General features: G+C 42.4%; 1 protein-coding gene across 5 annotated transcripts in view; it reads right to left on the bottom strand.

The window, feature by feature from the left end:
• Window positions 1-20,532, bottom strand: part of LOC121539380 (transcription factor COE1-A-like) — a 121,719-nt gene that overhangs the window by 100,080 nt on the left and 1,107 nt on the right. For all 5 annotated transcript variants that reach the window (XM_045206892.1, XM_045206893.1, XM_045206894.1 and 2 more), the window contains exons 2-6: window positions 19,756-19,912; window positions 18,845-18,908; window positions 18,192-18,247; window positions 17,179-17,252; window positions 7,675-7,743 (exon numbers count right to left, since the gene is read on the bottom strand). In XM_045206892.1, the coding sequence (XP_045062827.1) occupies window positions 7,675-7,743; window positions 17,179-17,252; window positions 18,192-18,247; window positions 18,845-18,908; window positions 19,756-19,912 (420 nt within the window). The remainder of the gene's footprint in view (window positions 1-7,674; window positions 7,744-17,178; window positions 17,253-18,191; window positions 18,248-18,844; window positions 18,909-19,755; window positions 19,913-20,532) is intronic.

The raw sequence follows: 20,532 nt of genomic DNA, 5'->3' as shown, positions 1-20,532 counted from the left end.
GAGGTGTACCTGTGGATGTATTTCAAGGCCTACCTTCAAACTCAGTGCCTCTTTGCTTGACATCATGGGAAAATCAAAAGAAATCAGCCAAGACCTCAGAAAAAAAGTTGTAGACCTCCACAAGTCTGGTTCATCCTTGGGAGCAATTTCCAAACGCCTGAAGGTACCATCTAGGCAGAGTTGCAAAGAAAAAGCCATATCTCAGACTGGCCAATAAAAAGAAAAGATTAAGATGGGCAGTCTGAGATATGGCTTTTTCTTTGCAACTCTGCCTAGAAGGTCAACATCCCCGAGTCGCCTCTTCACTGTTGACGTTGAGACTGGTGTTTTGCGGGTACTATTTAATAAAGCTGCCAGTTGGGGACCTGTGAGTCGCCGTTTCTCAAACTAGACACTCTAATGTATTTGCCCTCTTGCTCAGTTGTGCGCCGGGGCCTCCCACTCCTCTTTCAATTCTGGTTAGAGCCAGTTTGCGCTGTTCTGTGAAGGGAGTAGTACACAGCGTTGTACGAGATCTTCAGTTTCTTGGCAATTTCTCACATAGAATAGCCTTTATTTCTCAGAACAAGAATAGACTGACGATTTTCAGAAGAAAGTTATTTGTTTCTGGCCATTTTGAGCCTGTAATCAAACCCACAATTGCTGATGCTCCAGATACTCAACTAGTCTCAAGAAGGCCAGTTGTATTGCTTCTTGTCACGCCCTGACTCAGGGGACTCGTATATGTTGAGTCAGGGTGTGTATGTTCTATGTTGATTATTCTATGTTGTATATTCTGGTATGTGTATTTCTATGTTGGCCGGTGCGGTTCCCAATCAGAGGCAGCTGTCGCTCGTTGTCTCTGATTGGGGACCATACTTAGGCAGCCTATTGGCACTAGTGGGTTGTGGGACCTTGTTCCGTGTGAGGTGTGTTGTTTGTCTACCTTGGACTTCACGTTTCCTTTCATTTGTTGTTTTGTAGCTTGTTTATTCATATAAATAAACATGTATGCATATCACGCTGCGCCTTGGTCTGACCCGTCTGTAAGCGATCGTGACACTTCTTTAATCAGCACAACAGTTTTCAGCTGTGCTAACACAATTGCAAAAGGGTTTTCTAATGAACAATTAGCATTTTAAAATGATAAACTTGGATTAGCAAAAACAACGTGCCATTGGAACACAGGACTGATGGTTGCTGATAATGGGCCTCTGTACACCTATGTAGATATTCCATAAAAAATCAGCCATTTCCAGTTACAATACCCATTTACAACATTAACAATGTCTACAATGTATTTCTGATCAATTTGATGTTATTTTAATGGACAAAAAAAAAGCTTTTCCTTGAAAACAAGGACATTTCTAAGTGACCCCAAACTTTTGAACGGTAGTGTATATGCGAGGGAAAACAAAAAAACATCCTCTAAATACACACACACACACACTGGTCTAAAGGGAGCTAATTAGTGGTACCTGTGTTGATCAACGCTGTAAGCCAATCAACTGCTTCGACACTAATTACATGTTGTTTGGTTTCAGCTCAGGTTTTCAGGCCAGTAATCTTACTACACTAGGAGTAGCATGAAGTGAAAGGGGGAACTCTATCTCCCCCTCTCCCTCCCCCTCTCCCTCCCCCGCTCGCTCTACCTCCTCAGTCGTCTCAAGAGTCACTTACAGAGTCAGAATGGGGCTCACGCCAGACTCACTACTAGTGTGTACTTGTGTCCGTGTGTCAGAATCTATTCAGTAACACCTCACAACGGTAAGTTGATTAGAATATAATGATCTGCTAAATGACCATGTGTTGTGTTGACTGAGTCAACACCATGGAGCAGCTGTAGGACCAGATATAGCTCTCCATTACAATGGATACTATGATCACAGTCATACAGTCATTTCCTTAGGTTGTTTACTGTGTGATCACACTAGTGTACCTCTCTGCTCTCTACTAAAGCATTGTGGTGGTTGTGTGTGTGTCTTGGAGGGGTTTGGGTCATTTCGATTTCACATTAGAGCAGACTCCTGCTGCAGGGTCATGGAGTGGGAAAGGGTGTGTGTGTGTTTGTGTGTGTGTTTGTGTTTGTGTGTGTGTGTGTATATGTATCTGTGTGTGTAGGTAATGAGTGAGGCCCCATTACCATACTTAAGTAATAGAACCGCTATCTCCTGTACACACACACACACACATGCGCACACACACACGTACACACGTACACACACACGCTCAGTTGGTAGAGCATGGCGTTTGCAATGCCAGGGTTGTGGGTTCAATTCCCACGGGGGGCCAGTATGAAAAATAAAAAATAATGTATGCACTCACTTAACTGTAAGTCGCTCTGGATAAGAGCGTCTGCTAAATGACTAAAATGTAAATGTAAAATGTAATGAACAAAAACAAAAACACAAACAAAAGTAGACAGTAGAAAACAAAACAACACTGAACATTCCTGCAGGGTCAAACAAACACAAACAATACAAGAAACAAGATGCTGGAGTTGTAAACAAAGAAGGTGGACAGATTATAGTTAGGGCTGTCTGAGCTCTGAAATTAATGATTAATTACTTACTCTGCTCAAATTTGTATAATATGTTTATGTCTGTGTCTAAAAAGGCTCTGTTTGCCCATCTCACTCTCTCTCAATGTCTCTCTGTTTCTGTCTCACACATAGGCATCCTGGACAGATTATAGACAAGACGTCTCTTTACACTGCCTGAACTCCCCTCAATCAGTTAGTCTGTTCAGTTACCGCCGATGGGCTCTCAGACAGCACTCAGCAGGCCTGGAGAAAGGCGTGAAAACTAAACGGCACTGCTGCCTCTACCGCACGCACACTCGTCATGCCTCGTTTGAAAAGCAAATTGAGTGCATATTCCAGGGCACGTCTTGGAGAGAGAGAGAGAGATAGGAGAGTGGGAATCCTGGAAAACGTCATTCCAGTCCTGCTGTCGGTCTCTCGAAGTGTTAGCAGCCCAGCATTAGACAATCACTCTCTCATTTCACCACAGAGGAAAGGAGAGATTTGGGGGTTGTGAATCATGATTTAATGCTGCGCTTATTTTTTTAAAACAGCATAGAAACGGTCTATCCCCCCCTCCCCCATTCTCTCCCCCCTCCCCATTCTCTCCCCCTCCCCCATTCTCTCCCCTCTCCCCCATTCTAACCCCGCCTCCCCCATTATCTCCCCCATTCTCTCCCCCTCCCCATTCTCTCCCCACCTCCCCCATTCTCTCCCCGCCTCCCCCATTCTCTCCACCCTCCCCCATTCTCTCCCCCTCCCCATTCTCTCCCACTCCCCATTCTCTCCCCCCCCTCCCCATTCTCTCCCCTCTCCCCCCATTCTCTCCCCCTCCACATTCTCTCGCCCTCCCCCCATTCTCTCCCCCCCTCCCCCATTCTCTGTCTCCTCTTTCCTCCGCTACTTTTCTCCTCTGCTCTGCAACCTAACCCTAACCCTCCTTCTCTGCTCTGGCCTGATACACCCTTCATTCCCCAGCTCTGCTCTGGCCTGATACACCCCTTCATTCCCAACACACAACACAAAAAAATATATAGGGTGAGAGGTCAAATTAAAGTGTAAGAACAATGACTAAGGAGTAGATTTCAGATAAGATGAGAGTTTTACTTATAACATGCACTGAATTTTCAGCATGAAAATCCAGAGTTATACAGTATTACAAGAAAGAGAGTGAGAGAGGAGAGAGAGAGGTGGACTGTGGTGTTTTAAACCAGCCTCGACCTCCCAACTCTCACCTGTCAATCACAACTCTCCTCCTCAGTCCCCTGGGACCAGGAGCAGACTAAACACATGCAGAGAACTGTGTCTGTGTCTGTGTGTGTGTGTGTGTGTGTGTGTGTGTGTGTGTGTGTGTGTGTGTGTGTGTGTGTGTGTATGTGTGTATGCAGGTCAGTGCTGTGAAGCGACCAGCACCTTAGGGAAGGTCTGCATAACGATGAGCCAGCAAGAGAGGAAGAGAGGGATGGAGGGAGTAATGGATGGAGAGAGAGAGAGAGAGAGAGAGAGAGAGAGAGAGAGAGAGAGAGAGAGAGAGAGAGAGAGAGAGAGAGAGAGAGAGAGAGAGAGAGAGGGAGAGATGGGGCCCTCTGGAACAGGAAGGTGCTAGCGATGACATCACTTTACCCGGGAGGAGCACTTCCTGTCTGACATTCTTCATTCAAGACACTCACACACTCGCCAGAAAACCTCCATCAACAAACACACACACACGCACACACACACACACACATGCACACGCACACACACACACACACAGGACAATGTGCGCCCCTCTTATTATTTCCCCACTGTCAGGGGGTAAAGTGGGCCACACACGTCCCCCTGGGGAAGTCATAGAGAGGCGCACAGGAGTGTCACCTTTCAGCTGCACTGACAGCCCTGCCTGAAGACTGAGACTCACCCTCATATACCAACACAAAACACAAGCACACACACACACACACCATAAAACACCTCAGCCCAAAGCTGCAGTTCACAGGATTTATTATCAATCAGAGCAAAGAAAATACCTTTTGATTTAGTGTGTATGTGTGTGTGTGTGTGCCTATTGTCTACAGTAGAGCGATTGTTAAGTGGCGAGGTGAGTTGATTTAAGACTTCTCTGGGGTGGAGAGATGAAATGTGCTGAGCTCAACTGAGACTGAAACCAGTACAATGAGGACAAATACACACGTGTGTGAACTCTCTCCAGTGTGTGTGTGTGTGTGTGTGTGTGTGTGTGTGTGTGTGTGTGTGTTAATGAAGCAATGATCAGTGTTATAACTGATTAAATAAACAGCTGTACTGCTATCGCTGGGTTAGTAGGGGATCTCCACCTGGCTCGGTTTGTGTGTTTGTGTGTGCGTGTGTGTGTGTGTGTGTTTGTGTGTTTGTGTGTGTGTGTGTGCGGCCACTGTTCTGCTCCAGTGAAGTGGAAGGCCTCACCTCAGCTCTCTGAGACAGCTGCACTCCAACACCACAGGGTCAGCCTGCCTCTCTTTGCATAGGGGTTTACCCCTGTCATCCCAGTAGTTTGATTGAGCCTAGCTGTCAGAATATTAACCATTCACACACAGTTAATTATATATATAGTGAAACTCAGATCTGATCACTAGATTCATCAAGTTACTGTATGTGCTGTGTTGGGCTGTGTTGCGCCAACCTGGACTCAGGGGTAGACATAACATAGTAAATGTAAATCCGGGACATTATACATTACGTTTCATATGGTATGTATTCATTTGTGAATGTTCACCATACATTTCGTATGATATGTTATGAATTACAATTCGTATGATATGTTACGAATTTCAATTTGTTATGGCTGACGTTAGCTAGGCTAGGGATTAGGGTTAGGGGTTAAGGTTAAGGTTAGGGTTAAGGTTAGGATTTAGGTTAGAGGGTTAAAGTTAGGGTTAGCGTTAGGGGAAGGGTTAGCTAACATGCTAAGTATTCGCAAAGTAACTAAAAAGTAGTAAGTAGTTGCAAAGTTGCTAAAATGCTAAAGTTGTCCGTGATGAGATTCGAACACTCAACCTTTGGGTTGCTAGACATTTGCGTTACATGCCTACCCATCCAACCCGACCATCACCCTACTTTCATTTTTCATTTTTGCCTTAAGTAACCTTCTGTCTTATGTAACCATACCAAACGTTACATATCATACTAGTGTTACGTCTAGTCATGAGACCAGGCTGGCTGGGCTGTACTGTGCTGTTGGCCCACTGGGCTGAGGCTCAGGTGTGAGGGCAGCATTGGCTAAAATCAAATTAGGACACACAAGAAAATAAAAAAACTCATTTTCCTCTCCTTCACACACACCTCCTGGATTAGAAAATAGGTCAGGTGAAAAAGGAGAGATGGAGAGAGTGAGAAAAAGGAGAGATGGAGAAAGTGAAAAAAGGAGAGATGGAGAGAGTGAGAAAATGAGAGATGGAGAGAGTGAGAAAGAAGGAGAGATGGAGAGAGTGAGAAAGAAGGAGAGAGAGAAACATTTTGAGAGGAGGATCTACTTGCTTGCTCATTTTGTACCACTATATTCTTATCAGTTGTAGTAGCCTATTCAGCATTTCCACAAACAAGTAAACAAATTACATTGAACACCTTCCTAATATTGAGTTGCACCCTCTTTTGCCTTGAGAACAGCCTCAATTTGTTGGTGCATGGACTCTATAAGGTGTCGAAAGTGTTCAGGCCCATGTTGACTCCAATGCTTTCCACAGTTGTGTCAAGTTGGCTGGATGTCCTTTGGGTGGTGGACCATTCTTGATACACACGGGAAACTGTTGAGCGTGAAAAACCCAGAAGCGTTGAAGTTCTTGACACAAACAGTTACGCCTGGCATCTACTACCAAACCCCATTCAAAGGCACTTACATTTTTTGTCTTGCCCATTCACACTCTGAATGGCACACACACAATCCATGTCTCAATTGTCTCTAGGCTTAAAAATCCTTCTTTAACCTGTCTCCTCCCCTTCATCTACACTGATTGAAGTGGATTTAACAAGTGACATCAATAAGGGATCATAGCTTTCACTTGGATTTACCTGGTCAGTCTATGTCATGGAAAGAGTTCGTAATGTTTTGTACACTCAGTATATGAGGCTGGAACAGACTCAATTATAGAATGGCAACTTCCCCTCCTTCAACTTCATTAAGAAACACTATTATAACCACCTGTCCTACGCTGAACACCAACATCTCTCCTCTCTCCTGTCTTCTCTCTTCTCTCTCTTCTCTCTCTCCTCTCTCCACTCTCCGCCCTCTCCCCTCTCCTCTCCCCTCTCTCCTCTCCCCTCTTTCTCCCCTCTCCCCTCTCTCCACTCCCCTCTTTCTCCCCTCTCTCTCCCCTCTCCTCTCGCCTCTCTCTTCTCTCTCTCCCCTCTCCCCTCCTTTTCCTCTTCTCTCCCCTCTCCTCTCCCCTCTCTCCTCTCTCTCCTCTCTTCTCTCTCCCCTCTCTCCTCTCTTCTCTCTTCTCTCTCCTCTCTTCTCTCTCCTCTCTCCTTCCTGGTGTTATTTAGTTTGTTAAATAATAGCTCGTTAGCTATCTGCTGTTTCAAATTAAATCAAAATGTATTTGTCACATGCGCTGAATACAACAGGTGTAGACTTTACAGTTAAATGCTTACTTACCAGCCCTTTCCCAACAATGCAGAGTTAAAAAGTAAGAAAAATTAGCTAAATAAAAAAAGGAAATAGTAACACAATAAAATAACAATAATTCACAATAACAATACATAACTATAAATAATAATAATTCACTGACATGATTATGTTTTACAGGATAATTAGCCAGGCGAACACACACACTTCTGGAAGAGTAATGGGAGTGATTGGCTAATTAGCGTGGTCTCCTTAAGAGTCGTTATTGAGAAACAGGCCACTGCAGCAAAACCACAGGAAGGAGGATATAAAGCAAAGTCAACTAATGAGGGAGTTACTGTATGGGATTGTTAGGAGGACTGATACAGGTACAGTATGGGCTGGAGGTTCAGGTTGTTTCACTGAGACAACTCAACATAACAACCAAGACTTGACAGAAGCAACCCTGAGCTGCTCAATGCTCATCACCCACCCACACACTCTCACACCCTGGCACACCTTCCTCCTCTGCACATATCACTGGCAGCACAGTGGTATACACAGGTACATCACCATGACAACCGGGACAGGTGAGAGGGAGGAGCCTGCTTACCTGTCAATGATGACGGGGTCAGAGGGTGTCTCGTTTCTGTTGCCACAACTCTTCTTATCACAACACCGACTGAGAGAGATAGAGAGAGAGAGAGAGAGAGAGAGAGAGAGAGAGAGAGAGAGAGAGAGAGAGAGAGAGAGAGAAAGAAAGGGGTGAGAGATGGAGACAGAAAGAAACATAGACAGAGATAGATAGAGTGCGAGAGAAAGAGGGGAGAGAGAGAGAGAGAGAGAGATAGGGAGAGGGGAGAGAGAGAGCGAGAGTTAGGGAGAGAGAAAGAGAGAGAGAGAGAGAGAGAGAGAGAGAGAGAGAGAGAGAGAGAGAGAGAGAGAGACTAACAACATTGGACACTTTATTGAACACAAAGCCTTCACTATCTCATCCCGGAATATCCAAGGCCTGAGGTCATCTTCCTTTGGCCTAAAGAGCAGGAACCTGGACTTCACGAAATAAATCAGAAATACCGACATTGTCATCCTACAAGAAACATGCACTGTAAGACTTTTCTGTAATTTCAACAGTAAGACACTGTAGGATGCACAGTATATTACCATACATGTGTTTTACAGCATTAATTTACATTTACATTTAAGTCATTTAGCAGACGCTCTTATCTAGAGCAACTTACAGTTAGTGAGTGCATACATTATTTTATTTTTCATACTGGCCCCCCGTGGGAATTGAACCCACAACCCTGGCGTTGCAAACGCCATGATCTACCAACTGAGCTACATCCCTACATCATGCTGTAGATTGCACTGCATTATGGGTAAATGCTGAAAAATACTGTTATTAACTGTAATTCGGATGCCTCTTGTAAAATGTACTCTAACATACTGTATTTCTTTACAGTAATAGTTTATGCATACTGTAGATTCAAATGATCAGTTTCAGGCGCCAACCTCATGCTGTCGGGTGAGACACATGAAGCTCAGACTATTTGAGTAAATATCTTCTTGAAGTGGTTGTGAAGGGGAATAATATTTTCAGCAGCTGCTGGGTAGGTACAGTGGCTTGCCAAAGTATTCACCCCCTTTGGTATTTTTCCTATTTTGTTGCCTTACAACCTGGAATTAAAATATATTTTTTGGGGGGGTTGTATCATTTGATATACACAACATGCCTACCACTTTGAAGATGCAACATTTTTTTTTTTTTTGTGAAACAAACAAGAAATAAGACAAAAAACCAGAAAACTTGAGCGTGCATAACTATTCACCCCCCCAAAGTCAATACTTTGTAGAGCCACCTTTTGCAGCAATTACAGCTGCAATTCTCTTGGGGTATGTATCTATAAGCTTGGCACATCTAGCCACTGGGATTTTTGCCCATTCTTCAAGGCAAAACTGCTCCAGCTCCTTCAAGTTGGATGGGTTCTGCTGGTGTACAGCAATCTTTAAGTCATACCACAGATTCTCAATTGGATTGAGGTCTGGGCCAAGACATTTAAATGTTTCCCCTTAAACCATTTGAGTGTTGCTTTAGCAGTATGCTTAGGGTCATTGTCCTGCTGGAAGGTGAACCTCCGTCTCAGTCTCAAATCTCTGGAAGACTGAAACAGGTTTCCCTCAAGAATTTCCCTGTATTTAGCGCCATCCATCATTCCTTCAATTCTGACCAGTTTCCCAGTCCCTGCCGATGAAAAACATCCCCACAGCATGATGCTGCCACCACATTTTAGTCATTTAGCACACCACCATGCGTCACTGTGGGGATGGTGTTCTCGGGGTGATGAGAGGTGTTGGGTTTGCGCCAGACATAGCATTTTCCTTGATGGCCAAAAAGCTCAATTTTAGTCTCATCTGACCAGAGTACCGTCTTCCATATGTTTGGGGAGTCTTCCACATGCCTTTTGGCGAACATCAAAAGTGTTTGCTTATTTTCTTCTTTAAGCAATGGCTTTTTTCTGGCCACTCTTCTGTAAAGCCCAGCTCTGTGGAGTGTACGGCTTAAAGTGGTCCTATGGACAGATACTGCAATCTCCGCTGTGGAGCTTTACAGCTCCTTCAGGGTCCTCCCGAGTGGCGCAGTGGTCTAAGGCACTGCATCGCAGTGCTAGCTGTGCCACTAGAGATCCTGGTTCGAATCCAGGCTCTGTCATAGCCGGCCGCGACCGGGAGGCCCATGGGGCGGCGCACAATTGGCCCAGCGTCGTCCAGGGTAGGGGAGGGAATGTCCGGCAGGGATGTAGCTCAGTTGGTAGAGCATGGCGTTTGCAACGCCAGGGTTGTGGGTTCGATTCCCATAGGGGGCCAGTATGAAAAAATATATATAAAAAAAGAATGTATGCACTCTGGATAAGAGCGTCTGCTAAATGACTAAAATGTAAAATGTTATCTTTGGTATTTTTGTTGCCTCTCTGATTAATGCCCTCCTTGCCTGGTCCGTGAGTTTTGGTGGACGGCCCTCTCTTGGCAGGTTTGTTGTGGTGCCATATTCTTTCCATTTTTTAATAATGGATTTAATGGTGCTTCGTGGGATGTTCAAAGTTTCTGATATTTTCGTATAACCCAACCCTGGTCTGTACTTCTCCACAACTTTGTCCCTGACCTGTTTGGAGAGCTCCTTGGTCTTCATGGTGCCGCTTGCTTGGTGGTGCCCCTTGCTTAGTGTTGTTGCAGACTCTGGGGCCTTTCAGAACAGGTGTATATATACTGAGATCATGTGACACTTAGATTGCACACAGGTGGACTTTATTTAACTAATTATGTGGCTTCTGAAGGTAATTGGTTTCACCAGATCTTATTTAATGGCAAAGGGGGTGAATACATAAGCACGCACTACTTTTCCGTTATTTATTTTTTAGAATTTCTTGAAACAAGTTATTTTTTTAATTTCACTTCACCAATTTGGACTATTTTGTGTATGTCCATTACATGAAATCCAAATAAAAATCCATTTAAATTACAGGTTGTAATGTAACAAAATAGGAGAAACGCTAAGGGGGATGAATACTTTTGCAAGCCACTGTTCCTTGCTTTGTTTATAAGTATATTTATTGCTAGCCAACATTGAATTACTGCATGTTTCCTTAGCTAACCTAGCTAGATAGCTGCCTAACATTTGCTAGCTAGCTAGCTGAAATTGACAAAAGCCATTTCGGTCTACTCTAAATTGCTCGTAGATATCTAGCCATGCGATCTAGAAAAACATCACAAGATAATATTGTGATTATTGGCTGTATCGCAGCACCTGAGTGCCATAGAGAATACACTGAGAAGTAGATTCATGACCGTTATTACTACAGAGAAAATGGCTGGTTTCTAGCAGTTCAAAAGAGGACTCATATTTTTTCAGATTGACGGGCCGCATTTTACACATAAACCGCGTTGTGGGCCATAATTGCGAGCCGCTAAAGCTGACGCGAATGACCAGTGCACCATATTGTATCGAGGTGCCTGCCGACCTAAGGTGCAGTGCAACTGGTCAGCTGTAGCCTAACACAGTGTCAGTGGTGGAAACTAGTAACATGGCAAATTTTCCCCTCCCAGGGATTATACAGCATTTCAAGTAGGATAGCAGCCTAAACAAGAAATAACTAATATTGGTAGCCATCTAGATGTCAATGTGATATATTCTACTCAATGGGGATAGGATAAATGCCAATAACCCCGGGACAGAGTGTCCTCCTTAGCTGTCACAACCCTGTGTGACTCGGTTCACTTGGCTCTCATCTGCGTGACATAAATCATTGTTTTGTTTTGCCAGGATTTTCTATATTGCCTCTCCCTCTGACCTTTTGTTTAATTTAAAAAACATTGTTCCATAATGTTATAGTATTAGCTAAACCTGTTCACTTTACCAGTAGTTCGTAAACATTTGGTGGCACAGCTAGAAAGGAAAATATTAAGTCCTGTAAAATAATCTGTGATATTGTGTAGGCTATTGCAATGTTGTTTGCTAGGGTTTGAAGTAGGTGTATCTAGCTGTCTTATTTGTATTTGTTCAATGCCCCAATTGATTTCATAAACTATATTGGATATATGCTGTAGGTTCGAATCAACCCATGATTATGAATCCAGAAGATGGGACAATGTGCATGACAAGGTGGTCCAGAGGAAGCCAGCTGTTTGTTCTCAATCGCTACCTTTGCACCATTCTTCAAAGAGCTCACTGAGTTTGAATGAAGACCTATAGTGAGGTAAGTACACATACACACGCACACGACACCAGCTTGATATGTCCCTTGTCCCCTGTCTTTTTACCCACTGAGTAACAGCCCTGGTGCTCTCTGTCTCTCATTCTATTCTTTATTTTTCTATGCTTGACCTAGGGGTGAGAATTGTGATCAGAATTGAGGAGGTTTGTTACAGAGCCCCATGAGGAACACCTGATGCTGCGCTGACTTATCTCTCCTGGATGCTCTCCGGCCCAAACTGTCCTGTTGTGTGTTTCACCTCCTCTGAACCCCCTTGCCCCAAACAGAGTTGCCCCTGATCATAGATCGTTCTGCATCACAGCCTGGTATGGCAACTCCACCGTCGCAGACCGCAAGGAGCTTCAGAGGGTGATATACGCAGCCGAACGCACCATTGGGTGCACACTGCCTGCCCTCCAGGACACCTACAACACCAGGTTTCGCAGGAAGGCCAAGAAGATCATCAGGGACCTCAGCCACCCGAGCCATGGCCTGTTCTCCCCGTTTTCATTACTCAGACACGGGTGGCACAGGAGCATTATGGCAAAAACTGGAAGACTTGCCAATCATTTCTACCCCCAGACCATCAGGCTGCTGAATTTTGATTTACAGTACTATTTTCCTTACTGTAAAACATTACAGCATCCCTGTACATTTACAGCAAGGATGCTGTAATATGTCTTTACAGTAAGGAAAATAGTACTGTAAAACATATTACAGCATCTCTGCTGAAAAGGAAAATTAACAGTATTAAGCTGGCCACTGTGGTGCCAGTATAATGCTGTACATTTACAGGGACAATTTTTACAGTGTGGTATAAAGGAGACGGACCCACTGGTTGCCCTCTAGGTTACAGAGAGCTGGTAGTCCCATCCACCAAACTACCAGGTGTGAAACAGGGAAGGGACTCGGGGGTTATGCTAATTTGATACAGAGCAGACCAAACTCACTCTATTACATTAATCAAAACAGGAACATTTTACATTTGGCTAGAAATTCAAAAGGAAATGAACTCAACAGAGAAAAATGTCCACCTGTGTGCTACCTATATCCCCCCACTAGAATCCCCATACTTTAATGAAGACAGCTTCTCCATCCTAGAGGGGTAAATCAATCATTTCCAGGCCCAGGGACATGTACTAGTCTGTGGCGACCTAAATGCCAGAACTGGACAAGAACCTGACACCCTCAGCACACAGGGGCACAGACACCTACCTGGAGGTGACAGCATTCCCTCCCCCATATGCCCCCCTAGGCACAACTACGTCAACATAACCAACAAAAACTGGTCACAACTCCTGCAGCTCTGTCGCACGCTGGGTATGTACATAGTCAATGGTAGGCTTCGAGGGGACTCCTATGGTAGGTACACCTATAGCTCATCTCTTGGCAGTAGTACTGTAGACTATTTTTATCACTGACCTCAACCCAGAGTCTCTCAGAGCACACACAGTCAGCCCACTGACACCCCTATCAGACCACAGCAAAATCACAGTCTACTTGAACAGCGCAATACTCAATCATGAGGCATCAAAGCCAAAGGAACTGAATAATATTAAGAAATGCTATAGATGGAAGGAAAGTAGTGTGGAAACCTACCAGAAAACAATTAGGCAACAACTAATTAAATCCCTTTTAGACAACTTCCCGGACAAAACATTTCACTATAATAGTGAAGGTGTAAACTTGGCAGTAGAAAACCTAAACAGTATATTTGACCTCTCAGCTTCCCTATCAAATCAATAAATGTCAAGCAGAAAACCAAAGAAAATTAACAACAATGACAAATGGTTCAAAGAAGAATTCAAAAATCAGAAATCCTGAGCCTACGCCTTCACTATGGTGAATCACTAAAACAATACAAAAATACACTACGGGAAAAGAAGGAACAGCACGTCAGAAATCAGTTAAATGTAATTGAAAAATCCACAGACTCTAACCACTTCTGGGAAAATTGGAAAACACTAAACAAACAACAACATGAAGAGTTATCTATCCAAAACGGAGATGTAAGGATAAACCACTTCTCCAATATTTGTGGCCCTATAACAAAGAACAAACAGCAAAAACATCTACAGTTGAAGACGGAGGTTTACATACACCTTAGCCAAATACATTTAAACTCAGTTTTTCACAATTCCTGACATTTAATCCTAGTAAATATTCCCTGTCTTAGGTCAGTTCGGATCACCACTTCATTTTAAGAATGTGAAATGTCAGAATAATAGTAGAGAGAATGATTTATTTAAGCTTTTATTTCTTTCATCACATTCCCAGTGGGTCAGAGGTTTACATACAATCAATTAGTATTTGGTAGCATTGCCTTTATATTGTTTAACTGGGATCAAACATTTTGGGTAGCCTTCCACAAGCTTCCCACAATAAGTTGGGTGAATTTTGGCCCATTCCTCCTGACAGAGCTGGTGTAACTGAGTCAGGTTTGTAGGCCTCCTTGATTGAGGTCAGGGCTTTGTGATGGCCACTCCAATACCTTGACTTTGTTGTCCTTAAGCCATTTTGGCACAACTTTTGAAGTATGCTTGGGGTCATTGTCCATTTGGAAGACCCATTTGCGACCAAGATTTAACATCCTGACTGATGTCTTGAGATGTTGCTTCAATATATCCACATAATTTTCCTTCCTCATGATGCCATCTATTTTGTGAAGTGCACCAGTCCTTCCTGCAGCAAAGCACCCCCACAGCATGATGCTGCCACCCCCGTGCTTCACGGTTGGGATGGTTTTCTTCGGCTTGCAAGCTCCCCCTTTTCCCTCCAATTATAACGATGGTCATTATGGCCAAACAGTTCTATTTTTGTTTCATCAGACCAGAGACCAGAGGACATTTCTCCAAAAAGTACGATATTTGTCCCCATGTGCAGTAGAAAACCGTAGTCTGGCTTTTTTATGGCGGTTTTGGAGCAATGGCTTCTTCCTTGCTGAGCGGCCTTTCAGGTTATGTCGATATAGCACTCGTTTTACTGTGGATATAGATACTTTTGTACCTGTTTCCTCCAGCATCTTTGCAAGGTCCTTTGCTGTTGTTCTGGGATTGATTTGCTCACAATTGCTCACAATTCCCAATTGTGGAGGTCTACAATTTTTTTGCTGAGGTCTTGGCTGATTTCCTTTGATTTTCCCATGATGTCAAGTAAAGAGGCACTGAGTTTGAAGGTAGGCCTTGAAATACATCCACAGGTACACCTCCAATTGACTCAAATGATGTCAATTATCCTATCAGAATCTTCTAAAGCCATGACATCATTTTCTGGAATTTTAAAGGTTGTTTAAAGGCACCGTCAACTTAGTGTATGTAAACTTCTGACCCACTGGAATTGTGATACAGTGAATTATAAGTGAAATAATCTGTCTGTAAACAATTGTTGTAAAAATGACTTGTGTCATGCTTACTAAAACTATAGTTTGTTAACAAGAAACTTGTGGAGTGGTTGAAAAAAAAATAGTTTTAATGACTATGAAGTGTATGTAAACTTCCGACTTCAACTGTACATGATCAAATACAAATCTTAGAATCAACTATTAAAGACTACCAGAACCCACTGGATTCTCCAATTACATTGAATGAACTACAGGACAAAATACAAACCCTCCAACCCAAAAAGGCCTGGGATGTTGATGGTATTCTAATTGAAATGATTAAATATCCTTAAACTCTTTAACATCATCCTTAGCTCTGGCATCTTCCCCAATATTTGTAACCAAGGACTGATCACCCCAATCCACAAAAGTGGAGACAAATTTGACCCCAATAACTACCGTGGGATATGCGTCAACAGCAACCTTGGGAAAATCCTCTGCATTATCATTAACAGCAGACTCGTACATTTCCTCAGTGAAAACAATGTACTGAGCAAATGTCAAATTGGCTTTTTACCAAATTACCATACGACAGACCACGTATTCACCCTGCACACCCTAATTGACAAACAAACAAACCAAAACAAAGTCAGTCTTCTCATGATTTGTTGATTTCAAAAAAGCTTTTGACTCAATTTGGCATGAGGGTCTGCTATTCAAATGAATGAAAAGGGGTGTTGGGGGAAAAACATACAACATTATAAAATTAATGTACACAAACAACAAGTGTGCAGTTAAAATTGGCAAAAAACATACACATTTCTTTCCACAGGGCCGTGGGGTGAGACAGGGATGCAGCTTAAGCCCCATTCTCTTCAACACATATATCAACGAATTGGCGAGGGCACTAGAACAGTCTGCAGCACCTGGCCTCACCCTACTATAATCTGAAGTCAAATGTCTACTGTTTGCTTATGATCTGGCGCTTCTGTTCCCAAACAAGGAGGGCCTACAGCAGCACCTAGATCTTCTTCACAGATTCTGTCAGACCTGGGCCCTGACAGTAAATCTCAGTAAGACAAAAATAATGGTGTTCCAAAAAAGGTCCAGTTGCCAGGACCACAAATACAAATTCCATCTAGACACCGTTGCCGTAGAGCACACAAAAAACATTATATACCTCGGCCTAAACATCAGCGACACAGGTAACTTCCACAAATCTGTGAACAATCTGAGAGACAATGCAAGAAAGGCCTGCTATGCCATCAAAAGGAACATAACATTCGACATACCAAATAGGATCTGGCTAAAAATACTTGAATCAGTTATAGAACCCATTGCCCTTTATGGTTTTGAGGTCTGGGGTCCGCTCACCAACCAAGAATTCACAAAATGGGACAAACACCAAATTGAGACAGCATGCCGAATTCTGGGTAAATTATCAATCAATTAATCAATCAAATGAACATAGTATTAGTAAGTAAGGGGAGGTGACTCAGGTTATTATGAGATGCTGGGACAGAGACAGCTTCAGGTTCAGAACTGTCTGTAGCCTCTGGGGCTCTATTCTCACTTAGCTCAATTTCTCTATTCTGACATCATTAGAAAACTAGACATATTATCTTCTCGATTTCTCACAAGTTCTTCCTGTCTCTCTCTCCACCTCCCTCCTGTTCTTCCTCCCTCCTTTCCTACCTTCCTCTCTGCCCCCCCCTCTCTCTCTCCCCCTATATCTCGTTCTCTCTCGCTCCTCTCCCCCTCTCTTCCTCTGCCCCCCCCCTCCCCCTCTCCCCCCCACCCCTATTTCTCTCTCTCAGAACTGGGTCATGCTGTGGTCCCACTGGACCTGGGGAGTGTTGCATTCTGGGTACAGGGGGAGGGGGAAGTACACTGACATACCGTGTCTGAATAAACCGATTTTCTGACTGTAGCTGGGGGAGACACACATACATAAACACACACAGAATTATTTTCCCTCTTTTTCTTTATTTCTCTCTCTTTCTTTCTGTCTCCCTCTCTCTCTCTCAACACACATTATCTGTCTTACCTGCACATGATCTCATGAGTCATTAGAACCCGACACATTTCAGGGTTCTTATCCTGTCCCTCATAGGTGATCGCCTGAGAGAGAGAGAGAGAGAGAGCGAGAGAGAGAGAGAGAGAGAGAGAGAGAGAGAGAGAGAGAGAGAGAGAGAGAGAGAGAGAGAGAGAGAGAGAGAGAGAGAGAGAGAGAGAGAGAGAGAGAGAGAGAGAGAGAGAGAGAGAGAGAGAGAGAGAGAGAGAGAGACAGAGAAAACAAATCCAATTTTGATAAACTCCCATATCTATTGGGTGAAATACCACAGTGTGCCATCACAGCAGCAAGATTTGTGAAGAACAAACACCATTGTAAATACAACCCATATTTATGTTTACTTATTTTCCCTTTTGTACTTTAACTATTTGCACATCGTTACAACACTGTATATTGACATAATATGACATTTCAAATGTCTCTATTCCTTTGGAACTTTTGTGAGTGTAATGTTTACTGTTAACTTTTTATTGTTTATTTCACTTTTGTTTGGCAATGTTAACATATGTTTCCCATGACAATAAAGCCCTTAAATTAAATTGAGAGAGTGAGCGAGAGAGAGAGAGAGAGAGAGAGAGAGAGAGAGAGAGAGAGAGAGAGAGAGAGAGAGAGAGAGAGAGAGAGAGAGAGGGGGAGGTTTGGTTTGTTAGTAAAACAGAGTTTGCCTCGTGGTGATTCTTCTTTACAACCACACACCAAGTGGTTTTCATCTGGTAGCATGAGATACATAATGTGTGTGTGTTTGTGTGTGTGTGTGAACAGTTGGTCTGCCAGACTGTAGTATAGTGCACCATCTGGCCCTTCCAGCACCTCTTCCAACATCCTTAGTCCAGTTTCAACTCTCGCCAACCACACTACATGCTCTCAGACCTGTGAGTCACACACACACTCACTCACACACACACACAAACACACACACACACACGTACATACAGACACACACACGTACCCACACACACGATCGCCTTTCATGAAAGAGATGGTACCTGTTTGGTCATGGAATCGATGAGGCGCACGTAAAAGTCCTGTTCTGTCCTGATACCTACAGACAGAGAGTGAGATATACAGTAAAGAGAGAGAGATATACAGTAAAGAGAGAGAGATATACAGTAAAGTGAGAGAGAGAGAGATATACAGTAAAGAGAGATGTTAGAGAGATACATAGAGAAACAGACAAAGTTAGTTAGCCTATACTGTATATGTGCTGTTAGTATTCATAGACCTAAAGGTCATTTCAGTTTCAGGTTAAATTAAAATTTCTGGATTGGTTATTGTTAATACAAATAGAAGATTGCCAATTTTCTGTAGAGCATGCCACAGACATAAGTCCTAACTATAAATGACATAGGCTATTGAATAAACTATTTGTAAAAAATTTGATATTTTAAAAAACGATATATTAATAGTCTAATACTAATGCTTACATTAAATGAATATTTTTTATAATAATAACAATCAGTGTTAATTTCGTATGTCAATAACACATTTACATTTACTGTAATTTTTTATCACATATATTTTATTGAAATTAATTTTGTTGCATTGGAATTCCCTGGTGGATTGGTATGTAATACATCTGTGTGTGTGTGTGTGTGTGTGTGTGTGTGTATGTGTGTGTGTGTGTGTGTGTTGACCGTACCATTGCTGTATAGGAGCTGTAGCCTGTACTGTATCCCATTGTTGGTCTTTTCCCCTGACGTTTCCTGCCAACACACACACACTCAGTCAGGTCACAAAGAACAAAACCCACTACACACAGATTTACAAAAGGCGCAAAACACTCTCTTTAAACGTACCAAATATATATTTCGATATCAATATCAGAAACGATATAATAACTTAAAAAAACTATATGTACATAATTTTCAAAATACGTCCCATGATAAATAGAACTCATGGGAATGACTTCAGTGCCTTAGTGCCATATAAAAGTAATATGACTATAGGTGAGCTACAGGACTCCGGCTTATAATACCCTACTAATAAATTATATTTGTGTTTAACCAAAAACATTCGATTTTAATACTGGAACAATAGCCTACTAAAATAAAATTGCGTGTCTAAAGAGTTGTCTGGTGACAATTACAGACTTGCATGAATAATTATAAACGTTTAGTGCTGTAATATTGTCAATAGCAATAAGTTATACTACAATTTTGCGTTAAAACGCTAGAACATGAGCAAATGATCGACGCGCAAAGTGGCTTTTAAGCGGCGGGTTGTGGGTCAAAGATATGAATAATAAATACAACACAAAGCATCGAATAAAACAGCATGAACAGCGGGTTCCTTCCATGTCCTCCAAACGAATATAAAAAAAACTCAAAATCATATCTATAACAATTATTGTAAGACAACATTTGTATTTTTAATTGTAGTAATAAATTAAGCAATATATTCATAAGCCTCATGCATGTAAAGGAACTGCTGCAGATGACAAATCAATATATATATATATATATATATATATATATATATATATATATATATATATATATATATAGGCTGCTGATAGGGTCATGGCTTTCATAATGTTTTGGGAAAACTCACCTTTTCCTTTTCAACAAATCCAACGAATCTGGTTCTCTCTATCTCCACCGGCTGCCCTTGTCTGTCGTACAGAGCCAGCACGAAGTGGAAGAAGTTGGACTTGCGAAGGTTGGAGGGCGGTTGTTTCTCGAAATGTGCCCGGGCTAGAGCCACTCCGCTGCGAATACAAGCAGCACCAAGCCCCGTTAGCACAACTTTCACATGGGATGCCACTGAATTAGTTTACAAATGATTTCAACAATTAGAAGTAAAAGAGTAAAACACTAAAGTTCTGGCCCCCGAAATTGTCAATATATCTTGACTTTATTTTACATTGTAACCAATTTTGAATATAAATTCAGGCTGAAATATCATATTTCCACGGGGTCATTTGCACATCTCTAAAATGAGTTATGGGCCAAACAAAGATTATTTATGAACTGTCAAAGTATAGCCTTAGTCTAGATGAATAGTTTGGATTTGGTCGCTACATGGATAGCCTATGCTAGATGTGGGGACCTTTTTGTCGAACGGACTGTAATAATCAACCTGTCTCAAAAATAGTAATTGTACTACTGTTTTACTGTGTTATAATTATTGACGTTTCATTATAAATAAATAACTAGGCTGTAAAATCAGGCCTGTGTCTGACATGTTTAATTTATTTGGATATACTGTTTATTTTGATTGATTTGATAGGCTACTACCGAATAGGCTACATGAATAAGTTACAATCAAACAGAAATAAAAACATTCTGTAGGCTATGCTATAGCCTAGCTTCAACCACATACATCTGA

This window comes from Coregonus clupeaformis, chromosome 3 (assembly GCF_020615455.1).
Source record: "Coregonus clupeaformis isolate EN_2021a chromosome 3, ASM2061545v1, whole genome shotgun sequence".
In the NCBI taxonomy this organism is placed as follows: Eukaryota; Metazoa; Chordata; class Actinopteri; order Salmoniformes; family Salmonidae; genus Coregonus; species Coregonus clupeaformis.
Note: the sequence above shows the minus strand (reverse complement) of the source record. Positions and strands in the feature narration are given on the sequence as shown.